General features: G+C 35.8%; 1 protein-coding gene across 6 annotated transcripts in view; it reads left to right on the forward strand.

The window, feature by feature from the left end:
* LOC119638979 (unconventional myosin-XVIIIa) overlaps positions 1 to 7672 on the forward strand; it is a 66132-nt gene extending 58460 nt beyond the window's left edge. For 5 of the 6 annotated variants that reach the window (XM_038036149.1, XM_038036151.1, XM_038036152.1 and 2 more), the window contains 5 exons: positions 4333 to 4648; positions 4716 to 5358; positions 5412 to 5795; positions 5848 to 6006; positions 6368 to 7245. In XM_038036149.1, the coding sequence (XP_037892077.1) occupies positions 4333 to 4648; positions 4716 to 5358; positions 5412 to 5795; positions 5848 to 6006; positions 6368 to 6515 (1650 nt within the window). In that variant the 3' untranslated portion in view covers positions 6516 to 7245. Of the gene's footprint in view, positions 1 to 4332; positions 4649 to 4715; positions 5359 to 5411; positions 5796 to 5847; positions 6007 to 6367; positions 7246 to 7631 lie in introns of those variants that run through there. The other variant, XM_038036150.1, reaches the window with a different exon arrangement.
* Positions 7673 to 19496: the final 11824 nt, after the last annotated feature.

The raw sequence follows: 19496 nt of genomic DNA on the forward strand, positions 1-19496 counted from the left end.
AAGACGGAGAATTCATCTGAGGTAATGAGGTTAAACAAAACCCTGAATGATCTACCACGCAGATAAGAGCTTAACCATTCCACTAAGAAGAAAGGTAAGCCAGAGGCTTGAAGTTTAAAGTCTATGGTTAACCAAATCAAACGCTTTGCTGAAGTTAAACGCTCTGTAGTCAACAGTGCGAGAGCCACTAGAAAAGTCTTGAAAACATGAGAAGTAAACTCTAACAGATTGATGACCGTAGATCTTCCATTTCGAAAACCATGTTGGAGAGGAAGAATGCACGAATTCATGGAAAATGTGAGCTATATGTTGAGCCACAATTCGCTCGAACAGTTTAGGCAGGACACTCTACTTGGCAATGCTTCTGTAGTTCTCTACAAGTTGCCTACTACCACCTTTGTGAATAGGAATAAGGAAACAAGTCTTCCAACACAAAGTGAAAACACCTAAATTCAAGCACTTGTTAAAAATCTTTGAGATAACACCACATAGCTCGCCAGCAAAAAATATAAGTACAAATAAGGGGATTACATCAGGTCCAGGCGAACAATTATATCTTAGAGAGCTCAATGCTTCAAAAACGTTATTTTCAGCTATAACAAAGTTAGGAATTGAAATCAAATTAAAAATCAGATATGGATAGTTTGCTGATAAGTCAAAATTAACAGTTGAAAAGTTCTGTCGGAAGCATTCCGCAAAGAGATTTGAGGTTTCAAAATCATCCGAGGAACTATTAAATGACTCATGCGAGGGATTTATGGAGATTTTTCTTCTGGAATTAACGAACTTAAAAAAGTATTTCGGATTAGCAAACAAGGAGGATTTAACAAACTGAAGGTATCTGCAATAGTATTGGCAGTTGAGGGAATTAAATTTATGCGTTGCCACTGAGTAAGCGAAATAGTCGAAAAAAGAACCACTTTTCGAAACTTTTTTGAAAAGCTTGTTTTTCCTATTCTAGTAATATTTAATTGTTTTATTAAACCACGGGGGACATTTGCTTCGAGCACGGGATTGCCTGATTGGAACGGATGCAAAAATAGCTTGACTTAATATATTGTAGAACGACGACAGTAAGCTGTTAATACTTCCCACTGAGAAATCAAGCACTATATGCGAAAGATGTGATTTTAGCATTGGAACATTTATTATATAGAAATCATAAAATATATTTGAAAAAATTGAATTCGGAACGTTATAGACGTTCAACGAACCCACATGCTTGTAATGGAAGGAAAAACCCAATGCTGGATGATATGGATCCTCAGGCAAACTAAACGGAAAACAACTTTAACTTAGGAAATTTGCAAAGCAAAGATCAAGCAATCTACCATTGCAATTAGGGGTACCATTGTATTGAACTAAATTATGATCAAATAATTCATTAAAGAACACAACGGCTCTACCAGATGTTGAGGTAGGAATCAAAGACCCAGAACTATCATTGTAACACCAAGTGACTTGAGGCAAATTGAAGTCAGCCAACGCAATGACTATATCCGCAGGTTTAGATTGCTTAGCCACTTCACAAATGAGGACAGTCTGTTTCTTTTATACACAGATATCCGAATTTGGAGGAATATAGGAGCAAGTCACATATAAGTGTTTATTAGGAAATTTCACTCGAACGGCGATAAAATGAACGTCGTGAGTAGTTGGAAATTCAAATGAATTGGAGGGGACTGCCGAAGAAACGGCAATTAAAACACCACCACCATTGCGATACAATCGATCGTTTCGGAAAACTTGAAGTGGATTATGAAAAAGTCCCGACGAATGTAGATCCGGCTATACCCAAGTTTCAGTGAAGACCAAACAGGAAAACTCCGTGCTCACTGAATTTAGGAAGGTAGAACGAATTTTTGAATTTAGGCCCCTAACATTTTGATAAATGAGAGAAAATAAGCCTGCAGAAATATTTAGTTTTTTGAAGGGGAAAGAGCTACTGCATAAGCATTACGGGGTCGATCCTGAGGGATAAATTCCTTAATTAAGGACCCAACCAGCCACAATGGTTTATTTAACATCAAATCCATATTTTCAGTCGGAACTAGAATTTTAAAAGATGAGATACCTCTAGATTGAGAAGGGACCAATTTAAAAATACTAACGCGCTTTAAATTGACAGAAGGGGCTTTTGCTGCCAGGTAACTTTGTATGTTATCAACAGATGTATCTGGCGCTAGTCTTGACACAAATATTGCCTTTTTGGGAGGAACTACCTTCAAACATATATCATCTGTACTAGGAGCAGCAGGGTTGACAGATGGGGAGTTATGAGTTGGGGAAAATATAAAAGGGGTAACCACACTTGCACGAACAGCTTGTGCGACGTGCCCAGTTTGGCGACCGGCGTTCACACTCGAACAGCCAGGACGAGAGGACGACTTACTATTATCATTATTAGTTTTAGGCGATGACGCCTGAGAAGATTGAGTGACATCAGCATAGCTCAAACCAGAAGGACTTCCCGGCTTTTTTGTAACTTTTATGTTACCGACCGAATTAACCTGCACCGACGAAACGGACTTAGGAGAACACAGAGGTGACAAACCACACGGTACGCTACGGGTTGAAATTTTGTTAGCTGGAGAGGAAGATGACTGCACACTCATCAAACCTAGTCTTGATTATTTCAAATTTCTCCCACAAGGAGCCGAGATCTTTGCTCAAATCTGAGAAACAATTTCTCGTCTCCGTGAAGAGTTTGTAGAAATCAACATCCCGCTTTCTGCATGACCATCATAAACCTTTAGAAGGGTCAAGGACTGCATCAGCAGCACGGCCCATAATACCAGCAAACTTTGCATGTCCAAAACGATCACACAGCTAACAAGAAATGAATCGTTCAGATTCAGGGCCCGTTTTCGCATGACATAGTGTAAATACGCAGTCCATGTCCATTGAAAACAACAAGAGTAGCTTATGAAGGAAAAAAAGAAAAACTAAAAAATTCCACGGCACAAATTTTCAGCAAATTAAAGCAAATTTCTCACTGCCCTGCCCACTGTAAATATAAAGCGAATGCTAGAGAAACTGTAAACAAAGATTAACAGGCAAAAAGAGAGACTTTCGCTAAGAGCTCAAATGTTGATTACATTAAACCAAAATGATTTTTTCATATAAATGGTTAATAAATTCATATACGTTAAATTTACACTTTATTCTTTTAGAGAATTTTTAAAATTAAACACGAATAAAGCAAAAAAGCTAATAAATACACTACAAAAATTAAAATATTTCTTGCACAGAATAAAAACGCGACTACAACACGCACGCAGAGTTGCCAAACTTTGTTGTTATTGTCATGATTTTTGTGATATTGCATCAAATATAATATTCGTCCCAGACAAAATGCTCCAATATCTATTTTCCAATTAAAGTTGCGCAAAAAAATATTTACCACTTGTGTGCTAACTTTAAAATGTGGTTGTTATTTGAGATTATTTATCTCAAGTATGAATGTTTTGTGTTAAATTTTGTTTGTAAGGCAATCCTAAAAAAAAAAATTAAATTGATCGATGGTTTTATCGGACAAATGCATTGCATGCAACAGATTCAGTTGTGTTTCTGTGCAGAATGTAACAGGGTAACGGTCCTATTAAACCAAAAAGTGTACTAAGTAAGTGGCGAAATTGCTGTCCGATAAACAAGAGGTGAAAAGAGATTTCGTCGAGATACGTACAAGGCGTCAAACGGAATGCTTCATTAGGCACTCTCCTAGCCGTTCAACGAGGCTTTAAGAACCACCACAAATCCAAAATTCAGTTGTGATTACTACTACTACTACTGTGTCCTAAGGTAAAGGTGCGATCGCGCGTACTCAGAAGAAGGCAATATAATTTGAACCAAGGAAAACTATTGCTAGTTTTATATCAAAAAAATCGAGAAAATAACGTCGTTCGATCGACATGCACTTGCCATTGAAGCTATATATAAAATCTACATCGCCTACGATTGCTACGCTGTAAGATAATATTAACTTCCATTGTAGCAAATCATTATATCTGAAACGTAATTTTCAACAACTATAACATCCATACCCTCCAAAAATTAATATAAAATCGCTGAATGATAAAATAGTAACGGTGTCGTTCGGGAGAAGGACAGCCTCTGTCACAACTGTTCTCGCAAATTTCAGATTTTCAAATCTTCGTTATTATTTCTAAACTTAAACAAATGTTCATTCCAAGAAGTTTCTAAAATCTAAAATTTAGATAACTTAGATGACTTAAGCATTGTTAATATTTAAAATAATTTCTTTAAATAAATTATATGGGATATCATTTAGTATATAAATTCTAATTTAACTTCTTACCACTAACATTTAAGGACACTCGACTTGAGCTTGATCTCAAGGAAGAGAAGTTGTCATCATTGCAACGTGAATTAGAGGAAATGACGTTTGGCGGCGGTACTGAAGAAGAGATTGCTCAGTTGAGACGATCCAAAAACGAATTGGACAGACGAGTAAAAGAACAGGAAGAGGAACTGGATGAGATGGCTGGTCAAGTGCAACTGTTAGAACAAGCGAAACTGCGTTTAGAAATGTCTTTGGAAACGATGCGCAAGGAGGCTAGGCGCGAAGCTCAGCAACGCGACGAAGAATTGGAGGAGGCACGTGGTAGTGCTTACAAGAAAATTAAAGGTAAATAAAGCTTTAAAAAATTAAATGAAATCAAATCTAACTTTAAGACGATAATATTTTGTTACAGCCCTCGAATGTCAACTAGAAGCAGAGCATGAAGAACGAACGTTGCTTCTACGTGAAAAACACGAATTGGAGCGACGTTTATCATCTATGGAAGATCAAGATCGAGTTGATCGGCAGGTGGAGGAAGCAGCTAATCAGAAACTTAGGCGTGACTTGAGAAAACACAAAGCTTTGCTTAAAGATGCTCAAGCTCAATTGGAAAGACTGAAAGCTGACACTCCCGGTAAGGCTCTTATACGGCAACTGCGCAATCAACTAGAAGATGCGGAATCGGCACGTATGCTGGCCATGAAGACGCGACAAGCAACCGAAGTTGAACTAGCTGAGGTGCAAACCCTGTTTGAAGAGTCAAATCGAGCTCGTAACGAAGCCGAAGACAAAGCAAATACAGCCCAACGCGATCGTGCCGAATTACAGTCACAAATCGAAGAAAATGAAGAAGAATTAGCTGAATTAATGAAGAAGTTCAGCGCAACTGTAAAGCAGCTGAACACTGAGCAGGTGGCGGTATCAGAATTTGAATTCAAAATCTCAGAATTGGAAGCAGAACGCAATAATTTAAAAGAGCAGGTCATGGATTTGCAACATCGTCTAGAAAATATTGAAAATCTAGCAGATCCGTCAGCGGCTATGATGTCAAAACGGTAGGTCCCGATTCATTCTCTTTAAAATAGCGTATTTACTGTTCTTTTAATAGTCTTGAACTGCGTACCAAAGAACTAGAATCACGTTTGGAGTTGGAACAGACAACTAGAACACGACTGGAAGTGCAAATGAATCGCCACAAAGAAGCCTTAGAAAGATTACAAACTGAACTCTCCCAGTGCAAAGTACGAGAACTCCAAGCCCAAGACGCCCTTAAGAAGTCACAGAAAAGTTTCAGGGAGTTGCGTGAAGAATATCAAATGGTTTCAGGCCGTGAACAGGAATCCGTAACTAGGCGAAAAGATCTAGAGAAGAAAATTGAACAATTTGAAAGTGAATCAACAGCTTTACGCAACGATTTACGATTGGCTTTACAACGCATAGCGGATTTACAACAAGCAATGGAAGAATGTGACGACGATGATCTAAGCGAAAGGTAAATTAATCTCGATACTTAAAAAGTATATTAATTTTTTTTGTGTTTTTAGTGAGGAGACGCCGAGCTCAGAGGCATCGCTAAGTGACCTGGAAGAACGTTTAAAACCTCATCAAAGTAAACGTTCTTCAGGACAAAAGCAAAACGGTAGTTCTGCTAGCAGTAACAGCACAGCCACCTTAATACGAGAAAAAGTTGACAATAATCCCAGGTAGGTGTTGGTCAACTATGTCTGGAACGTTATAAAAGCAGTCAATTGTCGGCAATTAAAAGTGATAGAATAATACAAAACAATCGCACTCCTTCTAACGCTACTCAATGCAATTAAAAGCAAGTTTGTTTAGAGCGCATCTATAAACTTATATTAGATTTTTTTAAATAACCACAATATTCAAAAAGGCATGATTGGGTCAACATTACTAGTATTTCCCCTTATCTTTCTCCTTAACCTAACTAACATTATCATCATCACAAATGTTGGTGTATACTTTACGGCACTCGCACGCAACTTTTTCCTACAATTCCTTATATTTCATGGTCATACAAAAACAGAAACGTTTGTCTTATTATAGAATCACCCTGACATCACCTTCCTCAACACAAATAAATAAAATGGCGGCTTTTGCCGACAAACATTCAACCGTAGTTAATGAAACAAAGAAAGCCTTCAGACCGACGGTCAATGAACCTATAAGCAATGGCGATGTTTCATACGCCTGAATATGGACCATCATTGAATTTATATCTCGGATCGATCGTAACATATTGGTTGTATTTTTAAAACGCGGCACAATGCTTTATTGGCTTTTAAAAACCATTATAATGATGCAATTGAAAAGAAACAAATCTATATGGAGAAATTAATGTGTAATATGGGAAAAAGCTGAAACCTTCTTTTTCTACGACGTTTTTCTAAGACATAGCTAAGAGAAAAGTGAAAAGTATAAACGAATGCAAACAATCGATTTACATACACATTTGCATACTAATAAAACGTAACTTATCGTTACAATTTCATTACATAAATTAACATAATATACACACGCACATATATGTATATATGTGCGTATAAATATGGGAATATATTTATATATCATTTTAGAAAAAGCATCGAAACGTATTCTCATATGCCTATATTAAATAAATCAAGACTTAACAAGGAAGCGTATGTAACGCTTTAAACCATATTTTCATTTCGGCTGTAAACTTTAAGCAGTCATTATTGATTTTATACTTTTTATTAATTTTTTCGTTTATATAATATATGCAATTTATTGAAATCAGTTTTTTGTAATAAGAAATGGCCAAGTTTGTTATTAAATAATTTATTTATTATATTGTAACTCAATACTGTATATTTAACTATGAAAAGCATATCTAGTTTTTTTTTTTAAATATTTTTCTTTTTAGTTAATACCATAATTTTTTTTTTATTAGAATTGTTTTTATTGTCTATTTATGTTATTATTTTATTTTTTATAGTTTATTTTTTAAGTTTTCACATATATCAGAAAATATATATAGATTTTTTAAATTTCAAAAAATATTTGTAAGCAACTCTTATAATTGATGAATAAAAGAATAGAAATTAATTAAATGAAATTAAAATTGAATCAAACTGAAATTACCTGTAAGCTAAACTGGAATCATCATTTACACACTTAAAAAAAAATAGATTACCATAAATGTTGTTTTCGTTCTTATCACACATCTTAAGACACACTCTTCTCTAAAGCCGTTAACGGATTCCTAAACTTTATATAAATACTGTGTAAAAGCGAAGCTTCCCGTTAAATTAGTTAAATTAATTATGCAATTGTTTGTTTCTTTTTTCAGGTTATGAAATTTACTTAATTGATTTTATATTTTGTGTCTAGTAGTGAAATTTTAAAATTCTCAATAAGAAAAAAATAAGAAAAAAAATGATGTTAATATACAAAAAAGAAATATACACACACATTGTAATCCTATAACACTCCTAAAGTTCCAAAAGCAAAAATTAAATAGATTTACAAGAAGCAGAAATAAAGGAATGGCAAACGAAAATAAAAGAAAAAAATTTTTATATTCGCAATTTTTTATACACATATAAACATTAAAAAAAGAAGTAAACGAAACTCAAATTTATGAACATTTAATAATCCTCCAGCTATCATAAAATTACAATCCCAAATAATCCAATTTAATATTTAAATTAACTTATTAGCCTTCATAACTTATCGTCAAAAAATTTTAATAAAATGATAAAAAAAAAAACCTTAATTTCAAACAATAAGTATTCTGTTAAACCAAGACAAACGTTATTTTATTTCTTAATCTTTTGAGTAAGAGCGAGTAAACACATACGACGTACAAAATTCGTCATTCCATTAAATCAACAATATGGACTCCATTTAGTGTGCCCATAGCTAAACAAAAATTTCTTTGACGCAATGCTAATACGGAACTTAAAGCTTAAAATATTTTGCTTATTAATAAATTTTGTATAAGAGTTAATCGCTTTGAAATATTAAGTGTTTGCAAAAATTTTGATCAGCGGCCTGTACAGGTAAAAATGATAAAAAAATGGAAAATACCAGTGCACATAATAATCAAATTGCCTAATTTGAAGAAATCTGCTGCCGAAGCCCACCAAACAGGTTCAGAAGATTACGATGATACTGTTCCATCGTATTCTATTAGTTGGTTTTGATTTCAATAGGTTAAAAGAGCTGATTTTCATGGCAATGCCCGAAAACGACCTGGAGCATCAAAAAAGTTCAAGGACCATGAATTGGCCGGTAACCCAACTCAAACTCTCCAAGAAGTTGCGAACTGCTTAGCAGTCAATTAATCAATTGTTTCTAGAAGTTTACAAGGACGCAAATGTTTTTCAAGTGAAAAAATACTCATCATTTTTGCAGACACCTAATACTTAAGGGCAAGACAATTTTCGATCAAGTATAGTTGAGTTAAGGCAAATCGCAGCTTGATTTAACTTAAATGAAACTCAAAGCTTATGTACAAGGTGTGCCTCGTATAACGTGTGGTCGATTTACGGATTAGCGAGCAAACCCGCTAGTGAACTCACTTTTTGGCTTGGCGGTACTAAGTAGCGTATGAGTGCTTGCTCGGTATCGGACGTAAAATGAGATATTTTGACTCGAAAACAATATAAATATCGAACCTTATGCTCAAAGTGAAATATCGTGACAAAAGCACATATTTGATTAAATTGATGGAGATAAAAAGATTACTTAATCTTAGAAATTTGAGAATTTTGGCAAATAACCATATAATTATTTCCAATGCTGTTCGGTGGCGTAAGATATGAATGAGGGAATATGAAAAGGGAATTTGTGTTTCCTTTATTTCTTTTTCTCTCGTTATAATTACGACATCAAATGCAAATGCAGCGAAGGAGAAGCGCAACTCGATACGAAATCGAACACTGTCAACTTAAAATGCGATCAGATAGTTTTTATCTTCTTTATCGTACGTAAATGGGCCACGATTAATGCTTGCCACGTTGGACCGAAATCGTTTTATACAAAACTTTTTTTTATTTAAACCAAGATATGGAATAATATAAGTTGAACTTAGATATAATATAATCTTACCTACTACGTTATATCAAAACAATATTATACGAGAATTTTAAAGAAGATAAATGGCAAGGCAATATGTACCATGTTATATCGAAAACGAGTCATAAGATGTAAAATTTTATAATAGCTTAAATTTCGTTTTAAACACGCACACAAACGAAGAGGTACATTAACTTCCAATTTTTGTTAAAAAGAAATATGAAATTCAAAATTATGATGACATGCAAAAATTGAAAATACAGTAAAAATTTCTTATTCGCGGATTAAAAAAATGCGACCCAATTGTTGGAATTGTTTTTTTTCTGAAGTTGAAACTTATTTAAAAAAACAGAATTTAGACTTCAAAGCACTTTTAGTTTTGGACAATGCACCAGATCAGCCTTTCGAACTTGAAACTATGCATCCAAACATAAAAGTGACATTTTTACCTCCCAACACGACAGCTCTGCTGCAACCTACGGGCCAAGGAATAATCCAGGCCTTTAAGCTATATTACATTAGACGAACCTTTAAAATCATATTGGATAATATGGAATGTAATCCTGATATGAATGTTATGGAATGCAGGAAGAAATTCGACGTAGCAAGATGCATCGTGGAATGCATAAAAGAATCATTGGAAGAACTGAAGCCGCAGTGAACTTATGCTGGAAAAAACTGTGGCCTGCTTTGACTGCGGAAAATGACAAAGAATCTATGAAAGTTCACACTTTGACTACAAACATAGCCGAAATCTCGAATGGAATAAGACGAGATGGGTTCGAACAGATCGAATCAAGTAACATTGAGGAATTGCTTGAATCGCAAGATGAATCTTTGACTGAAACCGATTTAGAGGAAGGGTTAAATTCAGCGCCCATTGAAAAAGAGGCTTCAACAAGCACTGGAAACGTGACATTTAACTTGAAAAGTCTTAGGGAAGGTTTAAGAATGGCAAATGAGCTTGACGATTTCTTTATGAACATTGATCCGTCTAAGGAACGAAGTCTTACTTTTGAGAGGCAAATTTCTAATGCGACTGCTGCGCATCAGTCTGAATTGAAGGAGCTTTTAAAAATTGATTGATTTTTTTATATATTTGCTTTTTTTTTTTATTTTGTCACCTAGGAACGTATCCCCTATAATCCTATATAAATTAGCATTCCGTATTCACGGTTTCTTTTTTATTTTGTCACCTAGGAACGTATCCCCTACAATCCCATATAAATTACCATTCCGTATTCACGGTTTCCGTATTCCCGTCATTTTTATGGAATGTATACCTCCCGAATAAGAAGCTTTTACTGTATAGTCAAAAAAAAAGGAAACATCAAAATTTTCATTAAAAGTTACAGTTAAACAATCTGTTTTTCTATTTCCTACACAGCTTGTAGTGCAAGGATATATTAAGTTTGGGCGGATGTTTGTGTAACACCCAGAAAGACTGCAGATAGACCCACCTTTTTCTACGCCAAGTGACCCATCCGTTTATCACGTTTTTTACTTTTCCTAATTGGCTGAAACTCCTCTTAATATTGAAAAAATACAAATAAAAGCAAGCATTTGGACTAGCGGTATATCAATTCTGTCAAGGCTTTACTAAAATCTGTTTAGCTAACATTCGTTTGCCTTTACAGAAGACCTTAAATGTACCAGAAGTGAACGAAGGGAGATTGTCGAGAATTTTTAGAATTGCTTGCAGGCAAGGGGAAATGACTGACTTGATAACGTAGTTAATTCGAGAAGTTAAAATACGAGCATATGCTTGGGGCGATGGACTAAGCTTAGCAATAACTCAGCACCTTCCAACCTCTACCACTTGCGTAGAATAAACAAAATTAGTTTTCCAACATATCAAACAAACAAACTTGTTTCTTTTCGGAGAAGTGTTGAATGGAAAAGTGTTTTTGAGAATACAAGGCGAAGAAAGCCAATCTGTATCCAGAAGTCGCTTGCATTTCAGAAATTTTAGAATTTATAATGTCTCAGCGGTATAGATATTCACTGCTTTTATTTGACAAGGAAAAAAGTAGAAAGTATTACAAGCAACAAAGTTAAACCGTAGCGTAAAAACATTATAACTGGTCAAGGTCGGTCGTTAAATACTCAGCCACACTTGCCCTAATACAGTCATGCACTTATTTTTGTGAAAAATTACGCTTTGTTTTCATGAATAGGCGCGCTTTCCATGCAAACACAAAACTGATGCAGTTAACTTTTATACCAGATTAAAGAAATAAGAAAAGACCTACGTGGCCCAAATTCTGCAATATCAATTTCTATGTCTAATTACTATTATCCACCAACTCTTCTCATAGACTAATGTAAATTATACCATATTGCCATATGAAGGTTCAGTTTTCGTAGGAACGGTTATATGGCAGGATATAGATTCAAACAATTACCCCATCCGACCTAAGTTTTTCTTATCAATATAAAATGTGGGAATGCTGTTACTATGTGAATTTTTTTACGGAATTTTGAAGTTTGAAATTTTTTTTTTTTCGAAATAATGCTTTATATATCCATCTATGTAAATGGCTGTGGCAAGTATGCTCCCATTTGCAAAAATGAAAATATGCCCTTCAAAATGGACCAAAAAAATTGAAAGTGACTTAAAATCCGTGAGAGATCACGACTATAGTGCAGCATACAATGAATACATGTAAACTTGTGGGTTTTTGGCTCATTGCCAACAAATTATAATCAACGCGTAATCCCAAATTGGTACATTTACAAAAGGAGGATACCAGGGGAGATTAATTTGTGACGCCCGACATTTCAATAGGTTAAACACTGCTGAACTAGTGTTGGTGAAAGGATATCTTGGATGACACGTTAAAAACAGGATGAGCAGAGTGTTTAGGCAAAAAAAAATAGGTCCGAGATATGGGAACTGATTATGCTGGAGAAGGGGTACATCAACGATTTCCTTAACAAAGTCGTTAAATATCTGTGATGACACAACAGCAGTTGGAAAACCTCTTTTTTTATAAATATAGCAAGAACCATCGAACATCCTTCATTGTTTCAACTACTTTACAAACAAGAGGTACTATTTCGTAAATATAATGAAAGGAATGTTGTAGAAGAACTATAGCAATACTTCCTTCTATGCCCGATAGCCAGACAAATTAATGTCTGTCTTTTTACAATTGGGAATCATGCCCTCGACGCAAATCCTTAATGATTCGAACTTTTCTTCATTATAGGTTATTGTTAACCAAGTTATTCCCACCATGTCCCAGAATACGTCTATGAGCTAAACTATATTAAAACTTTTTTCTTCCAATGTTACTGTTTTAATTTCTTTATGGGCAAATATTTAAATTCTGCTATGCTCATCCAGTCTTTCTGCTTTTAATTAACCTTAACTTGATTTCTTGGAAACACGTTGAAAGCAAATTATCTAACCAAGCTAGGATTGCTTTTTCTTTTTATTATTTTTAAAGCAAGGTTTGCTTTAAGATCGTTCACCCTGGTAATTTTTGGCATGGAAAGCGATGTGCCCCAACCGGATATAGCTTTCTTACTTGTTTGGCTTTATCTTTAATTAGTTTTCAGATAACTAGATATACCGTATAAGGACACGACTAAAATAAAATTTAAGTGAAGCGTCGATTAGTAATGCTTTGAGGGTTTGTACCTACCATGCGAAGGCATTAAAAGCTATTGGAATTCAAAAAAGAAAATAACTAAATAAAACCGTAACGAACTGTTGTTTTTCAGCAATTAAACTGAGTTATTAACTGCTTGTTAAAATTGAAATGAAACTAAAGCATTTGATACGTTAAACGATTCAAAAAAAGCAATCATCGGTATATAAGAAAGAGTTCTATGCTACTTATAAAGCTTTGCTTAGTTTTGAATTTAAAACAGTACAATGGAGCCTATCCCGTTTTGTGTCATTATTAGTGTGATGTGCTTGCTACTTCTGCCTTCATCCAGGCTAGCCCAAGAAGAATGTAATTGAATCAATCGAAAACAAGTTATCTAGTTATCTATGCAAGATATAAACGTAAACTTCCTTCAAGCATGTGTTGTACTAATGAATTTTATAAATTCGTCTTTTCCGTTTCATTACTTCGATGGTTTTGCTCATTTCACTCCACATGCGCTAGTAACTACGAGTAAGTGTAAGAGAAGCACTAAATTGTCTACTATTCTATTGTCCTCTATGATCTTTACTATCTTGCGTACGTTCAAACAGTTTGTTATAGTAATTTTTTATACCACTTGAGGCATCTTTAAAGCAGGATTTTTAAACGCATCAATGGCTTCTTACGGGCGACGAAAGTCTCCGTCCACACAGTTTATTCTTGACATCCGGTTACAAAAGGAAGTCACTGGCCGCTTGTAGGCAGAGACATTTCAGAACTCGCATTTGCGGATTGGAGAATAAGCGTGTTTGTTTTCCTTATTTTACAAGAGACTTCCGGCAAATAAATGGCCGCGCAACGCTCAGTATTGATCGTTTTGCTTTTTTCTAAAAGTAATGATACAGGTACAGTTTTCTGTGGAAAAACGGGCGACTATTTGTTTCAAAGTGCTTCATCCCAGAACAAACTTTGTTGAAATTGTTTAACCTTGAACCAGTCGCAGAGTTGAATGCTGTTTGTTTTCCGGCTCATCCACATATATCGATGATTCGTCATCTGTTAAGGTCTTATATAAGTCTTTTAAACCCAAGGCCTCAAGCGACATGGTCATAATTTTGGGATTTTGTCAAACTATGTGATATCCAACGAGAAAATTCCTCTTGTACAAGTTTATGACCATGTAATATTTCGTATAGTTTAGTGGAACTTGTAAAAGAGGCTGCCTCAATCATGTCTCGACATTGATTATCAGCTTTTACACATCATCAACATTTTTTGCATGATAGCTGGTTTTGGACAACACTTTCCGTGGTGATTGAACGGCGGCTATGATTTAAGATTTTCGCCGTGGCAAGGGATGGCGCGTCAAACATTATTAAGCATCAAATTGATTCTAGCACTCTTGTCTTGATAGTGCAGAACGAAAGCCGTAAAAAATCATCGCGCGAAAATTTTCACCAAGTTAATGCCAGTAAACAACAAAAATCGCTCTGCCGAAAGTTGTAGTTAAAAATGTTAAACTTTCCAGTGGAAACTTCAAATGGCACCTAACAACACTTAGTCAGTATATGGTGGCATATGGAATCATTGATCATACACAAAAGTAAAAAGCAAGGAAAAAATAAAATCAGTTTACTTACCTCTCACAAAATCAAGGTTTTCGTTTTGGTGCAGTTTCCGTTTTGTTTGTAAGTAAACAAATTAGTTTGGAATTTATTTTAATTTCCATTTACGAATTCTGGGGCATCCAATGATCCGTGCATTCTCAATGTTCCTCCATAATTATAATGCAAACACCATATATTACTTTTTTAATACTACTAAGCTCATTATCTCATGTACATTTATTTAAACTAGAGCCGATAGCCTGTGTTACTAGTGGTCTATGTCTAAGAATTTATTTCATTAGTCTAAAATTATAATAATAATAATAACAATAATAATACTTACACGACCATCCCTCTCCTTCAAACCGCAAACCGATAAAAAGATGACTTAAAAAACCTGATGGGTTCTAGCCTAAGCACGAAAGTTATGTAACACGTTATGTTGAAAAGTCCTTGTATGAATAACTGTATTAAATTGAGGTGTGTAGGGTATTTAATGATGTTTTATTATCCACTGTAGTGTTTTTAGTTGTTCTTAGTATCGGGTGAAAAATTTCTCGATCATAAAATTGCTGCCGAACAACATATTTTGCGAAATGCTCCATTTTAACAAGGTCGAAACGGCTCCATTTTCCGCCACATAACATTTCTCATTTTTCTCTTAAAATGCCTATTTCCTGCAACTTTGCATTGTTAATCTAAACTCTTGAATTATTTGCTTTAATTTATAATTAGCTATATAAAATAATTTGCTTGGATTATTAATTTTTTCATTTCATTGTTTAATTCCCTCCTCTTTTTTTCTTTCACTAGCATTCATAACATTATTCATATTGAAAACTTGAAGTTTGTTTTATGGTCGTCAAATGTGTGCTTCCATAAATGAAATTCTCAATGAAAATATATGTATGTGTATCTAAATAAATATTTAATTAATATAATATATTATATACATATATATATAATATATACTAGTAATACAGAAATACCTAAATTCACGAAACAATGTATGGTAAAATATTTGCACATTTTTTGGTAAATTTCTGAAAATTCTCGATTCGGAATGAATGATTGTCAACTGAAGGGCAGACAGCTTCTTATTACCACAAATTTTGAATTTGGTTCTAGGTCACGCACGAAAAACAAGAATCGCATAAGTAGTTTCAAGTTGAATGCAAATGACTCGAATAATGGCGCTGATTATGAATTGCTACTACTTTTAATTTTTACTAGTTTTTTTTTCTATTAATATCGTTTCAATTTTCCCATCTTTCAACCACAATGCAATTTTATAATTTTAATCCAAAAATGTTCTTCAAATTACAGCTGATTATTATTATGGTATTGCGCAACCAAATGAATGGTTTACATAGTGAGAATAAATAAATAAGATAAAAACCGTGGTCCAACTAAATTGTTGCGTATAAATTGATAAAAAACCGTGGTGCAACTAAATTGTTGCGTATAAACTGATAAAATCCGTGGTGCAACTAAATTGTTGTGTTTATAAATTGATAAAAACCTGTTTGTGTACCCACGTAAAACTCATGATTTTCGGTATAATTTGGATTTTTTACATTGCTGGTTGTCCACTTCATTTTAAATGAAAATAACCAGTGACCTGGGATTAACTTTTGTTTTCGAGATATAGAATGAGCCCAGACATATATGGCTTATATATCCACAGAAAGTTTATCAAAATGGTCACAACATAAATGCGGTACAACAATAAAGAGATAAACATATTTTGCTGATGTCGTGCGGCCAAGTTCGCATTTCTCCAAAAACCAATGCAATTCCTCTAGAAACTGCTGATGAAAAAAATAAACAAAAAGAAAAAATCTCACGGATTTCCACACCACCTTAGAGGTACCGTGTGGGCGCGTTGCCAATTATTTTGAATGGCTGGCTCCCCAGTAAGCCTACACCATTATAAACTTGAGTTAAAAACTACAATAATATTTACTTGTGTGCGGACACGTTCTTGTCAATCGACTCTCTGCAGTTTTTCGTTTTTAGCGGCATAGGCAGGATGAAACCAAGTAAATTTTGTTGGTGCATCGTGCCGGAAACGCATGATCCGTCCGATTCGAAGAAATCAATATTGGCTACCACTGTACTCAATATGCGTTTCCCTACATCTGCGTCGAGCATATACCCGCGCATCACAGCATAAAAAACTTCATACGCTGCGTCGAAAGCATTGTTTACTGCTGGTTTTGGAAACGCCAGCTTGATGTGCTCGTTCGTTAAGAGGATGGTGTTTACAGGGTCCTTCGCCATCGTCTCACCCATCACCTCTTTGCATAAGTCGCGCTCCTCATCCGTCATATCGTGTAGACAGCGGCTGCATTTCAGCTGATCACGGATATAGCGACCTAATCCGGAGGCCGTGTATAGTCGGAGAAATCTGATCTCGTGGTATTTAAGTTTAAGATTTTGGAGATTCTTAAATACCTCTCCATCGAGCCCACACGGTACGCAGTCTTCTTCGGGCTCTTCTTCTATTTCGCAATCCAGGAGATTTGTTAACCGGTAATCATTCTTTGTTTGGAATCCGGTTTTGTATTTGAATAACTGTAGATTTCTCAGGCGGTTGACCAAGTGCACGATTTCGGGGGGCGATCTGGTCCTCTTTCGAATCACTTTGCCAATATTTATAAAGAACGCCTCAAGGAGGTCTTGGCTTACCGTGAATAAAGTGAAAGTTGTGTCAGGGTAAGCCTTCGTTAAATCTTTCATTAATTTCGAAAAATTCGCTGCGGTCTCTTCCAAGGCAACGGTGGTGGGGTCGTTTTTATAAATTTGCCGTAAGTTGTTGGTGACTTCTTTTAAATGTTCGGTTAACTCGATTACGTTTCGTGCCGTTATACAGCTTCGGTGAAATATGTTTACGAAGCTAATTATTTTGAAAACACCTTCTTTGATTGCTGCTTCCAGGATGCCTGTCGTGGAGTTGTTGAAAAATTGCACCGACTCTGGAAGATACCAGGGAACTCCAGCGTTTACAATGGCGCCTCGAAGGGTCCAAAATTTGCTGGTGGTCTCTTCGAGCTTGCACAATTTGGTCATTATTGAATAGTCGTGCCCACCTTTCAATTTCTCACCGTTTTCTTTTAGACTCTTCAGGATGTGTAGATAATCATGTTGGTGTACTACTCCACGCGGTAGTTTTTCCGTAAATTTACCGTACGACTTATTCCGGCCAGACACTACAGCCCGCACGTCCAGCCCAATTTGTTTTGCCATGTCTACGTTCTTCAAAATTAATTCTTCTAAAACATTGGCCTTTGACGGGAGCGGGAGGGTTTACGCTTAAAATGAGGTTGAAAGCCGTCGCCAGGCTTCTTACGCCGAAAACAAGCATTGTTTTGTGCGGGCAGGTTTCCTTCTGCCTGTCGTCGGCGTATTGGCATCCTATTAGCGTATCGGTCTTCCGCGAATACACTGCCAGATTGTTTGTGAACACTTCGTCGAAAGACATTTGTGCTATTTTGTCTTCAGCCGTCAAACACTTGACGACTTCCCCGAAGTTCTTCTATGTCCGCCACCACGTTATCAGGTTGGGGTTCCAGCTGGGCTTCAAAACCTGCAATCCGACGTTTTAGCATTTCCATATCGGCGTTGGCTTCTTCCAGCTGGGCTGCGTACGCTGCGATCCGATTTTCATATATTAGTTTGGGGAAAAAGAAATCCATTATTTTTATATGAACTTCAGGACTTTATTTAACAGGCTTCGGATTGTCCGATTTGGGTCAAATATGCACCGTTTTGTTGTACGATTTGTTGCCATTTTAAAGGTAACTTCAAAATGCCTCTCTCATAGAAGTCCTGGTCTCTATTTGCAAAAAACTCTAGTAGTCGATTTTCACAATCCTCCCTAGATTCCAATTTTTTATCATTAAAGAAATTTTACAATGCAAGAAAAAGATGATAATCGCTTGGTGCCAAGTCCGGACTGTATGGCGGATGCATTAAAAGTTCCCAACCAAGCTCCCGAAGTTTCTGGCGAGTCACTGTAGATGTGTGTGGTCTAACGTTGTCCTGGTGGAACACGACACCTCTCCTGTTGGCCAATTCTGGCCGTTTCTGGTCAATCGCTATCTTCAAACGGTCCAGTTGTTGACAGTAGAGATCAGAATTTAGCGTTTGGCCATATGGAAGCAACTCATAATAAATAATCCCCTTCCAGTCCCACCAAATGCATAGCAAAACCTTCCTGGCCGTTTGAGGTGCTTCACCGCTCTTTGACCACGATCGTTTTCGCACAGGGTTATCGTATGTGATCCATTTCTCATCTCCACTCACCATCCGTTTAAGAAATGGGTCTATCTCATTCCTGTGCGAGGTGCATCAAAAATTCCTGAACGGAATCTACGAAACCAAAATTGCACATAATTGGCTGTTACAGTATCGGAACCATAAACACCATCCAAAATTAGCCGCCTGGCTTGCATTTTCGCCTTTGTCAAAGAAAAACTGTAAAATGTACCGAATTTTCTCTTTGTTCACTTCCATTTTTAGCACGCTGTAACTCACAACTGAATGCACCAAACAAAAAACAGCAAAAGAATTTTTTTTACTGCGAAATGTCACCTTTCCAACGAGCATAAATCTGAAATTGTTTGATCGATACTTTACGAGAAATCTATCAGTGCAGCCATCTACCGAAAAAATAATGGATTTCTTTTTTCCCAAACTAATATTTGCTTATCGGCGTCGGCTTCCTCCTTATCGGCATTAGCTTCCTGCACCGCATGGTTCGATGTCGAAGGGCCGCTTATATCACTATCATCACTATCATTGCTAAAAAGGTCGGGACTTTTCAAATACACCATGGTCGTTGGTTTGTCGACGGCAGTCCTCATTGAGTTGTCTCTTTCTTCTCCATCCCTCGCCATTTCTGTCGGTCTTGTCATGTCATTTATT

The sequence above is a fragment of the Glossina fuscipes genome, unplaced genomic scaffold (assembly GCF_014805625.2).
Source record: "Glossina fuscipes isolate IAEA_lab_2018 unplaced genomic scaffold, Yale_Gfus_2 111, whole genome shotgun sequence".
In the NCBI taxonomy this organism is placed as follows: Eukaryota; Metazoa; Arthropoda; class Insecta; order Diptera; family Glossinidae; genus Glossina; species Glossina fuscipes.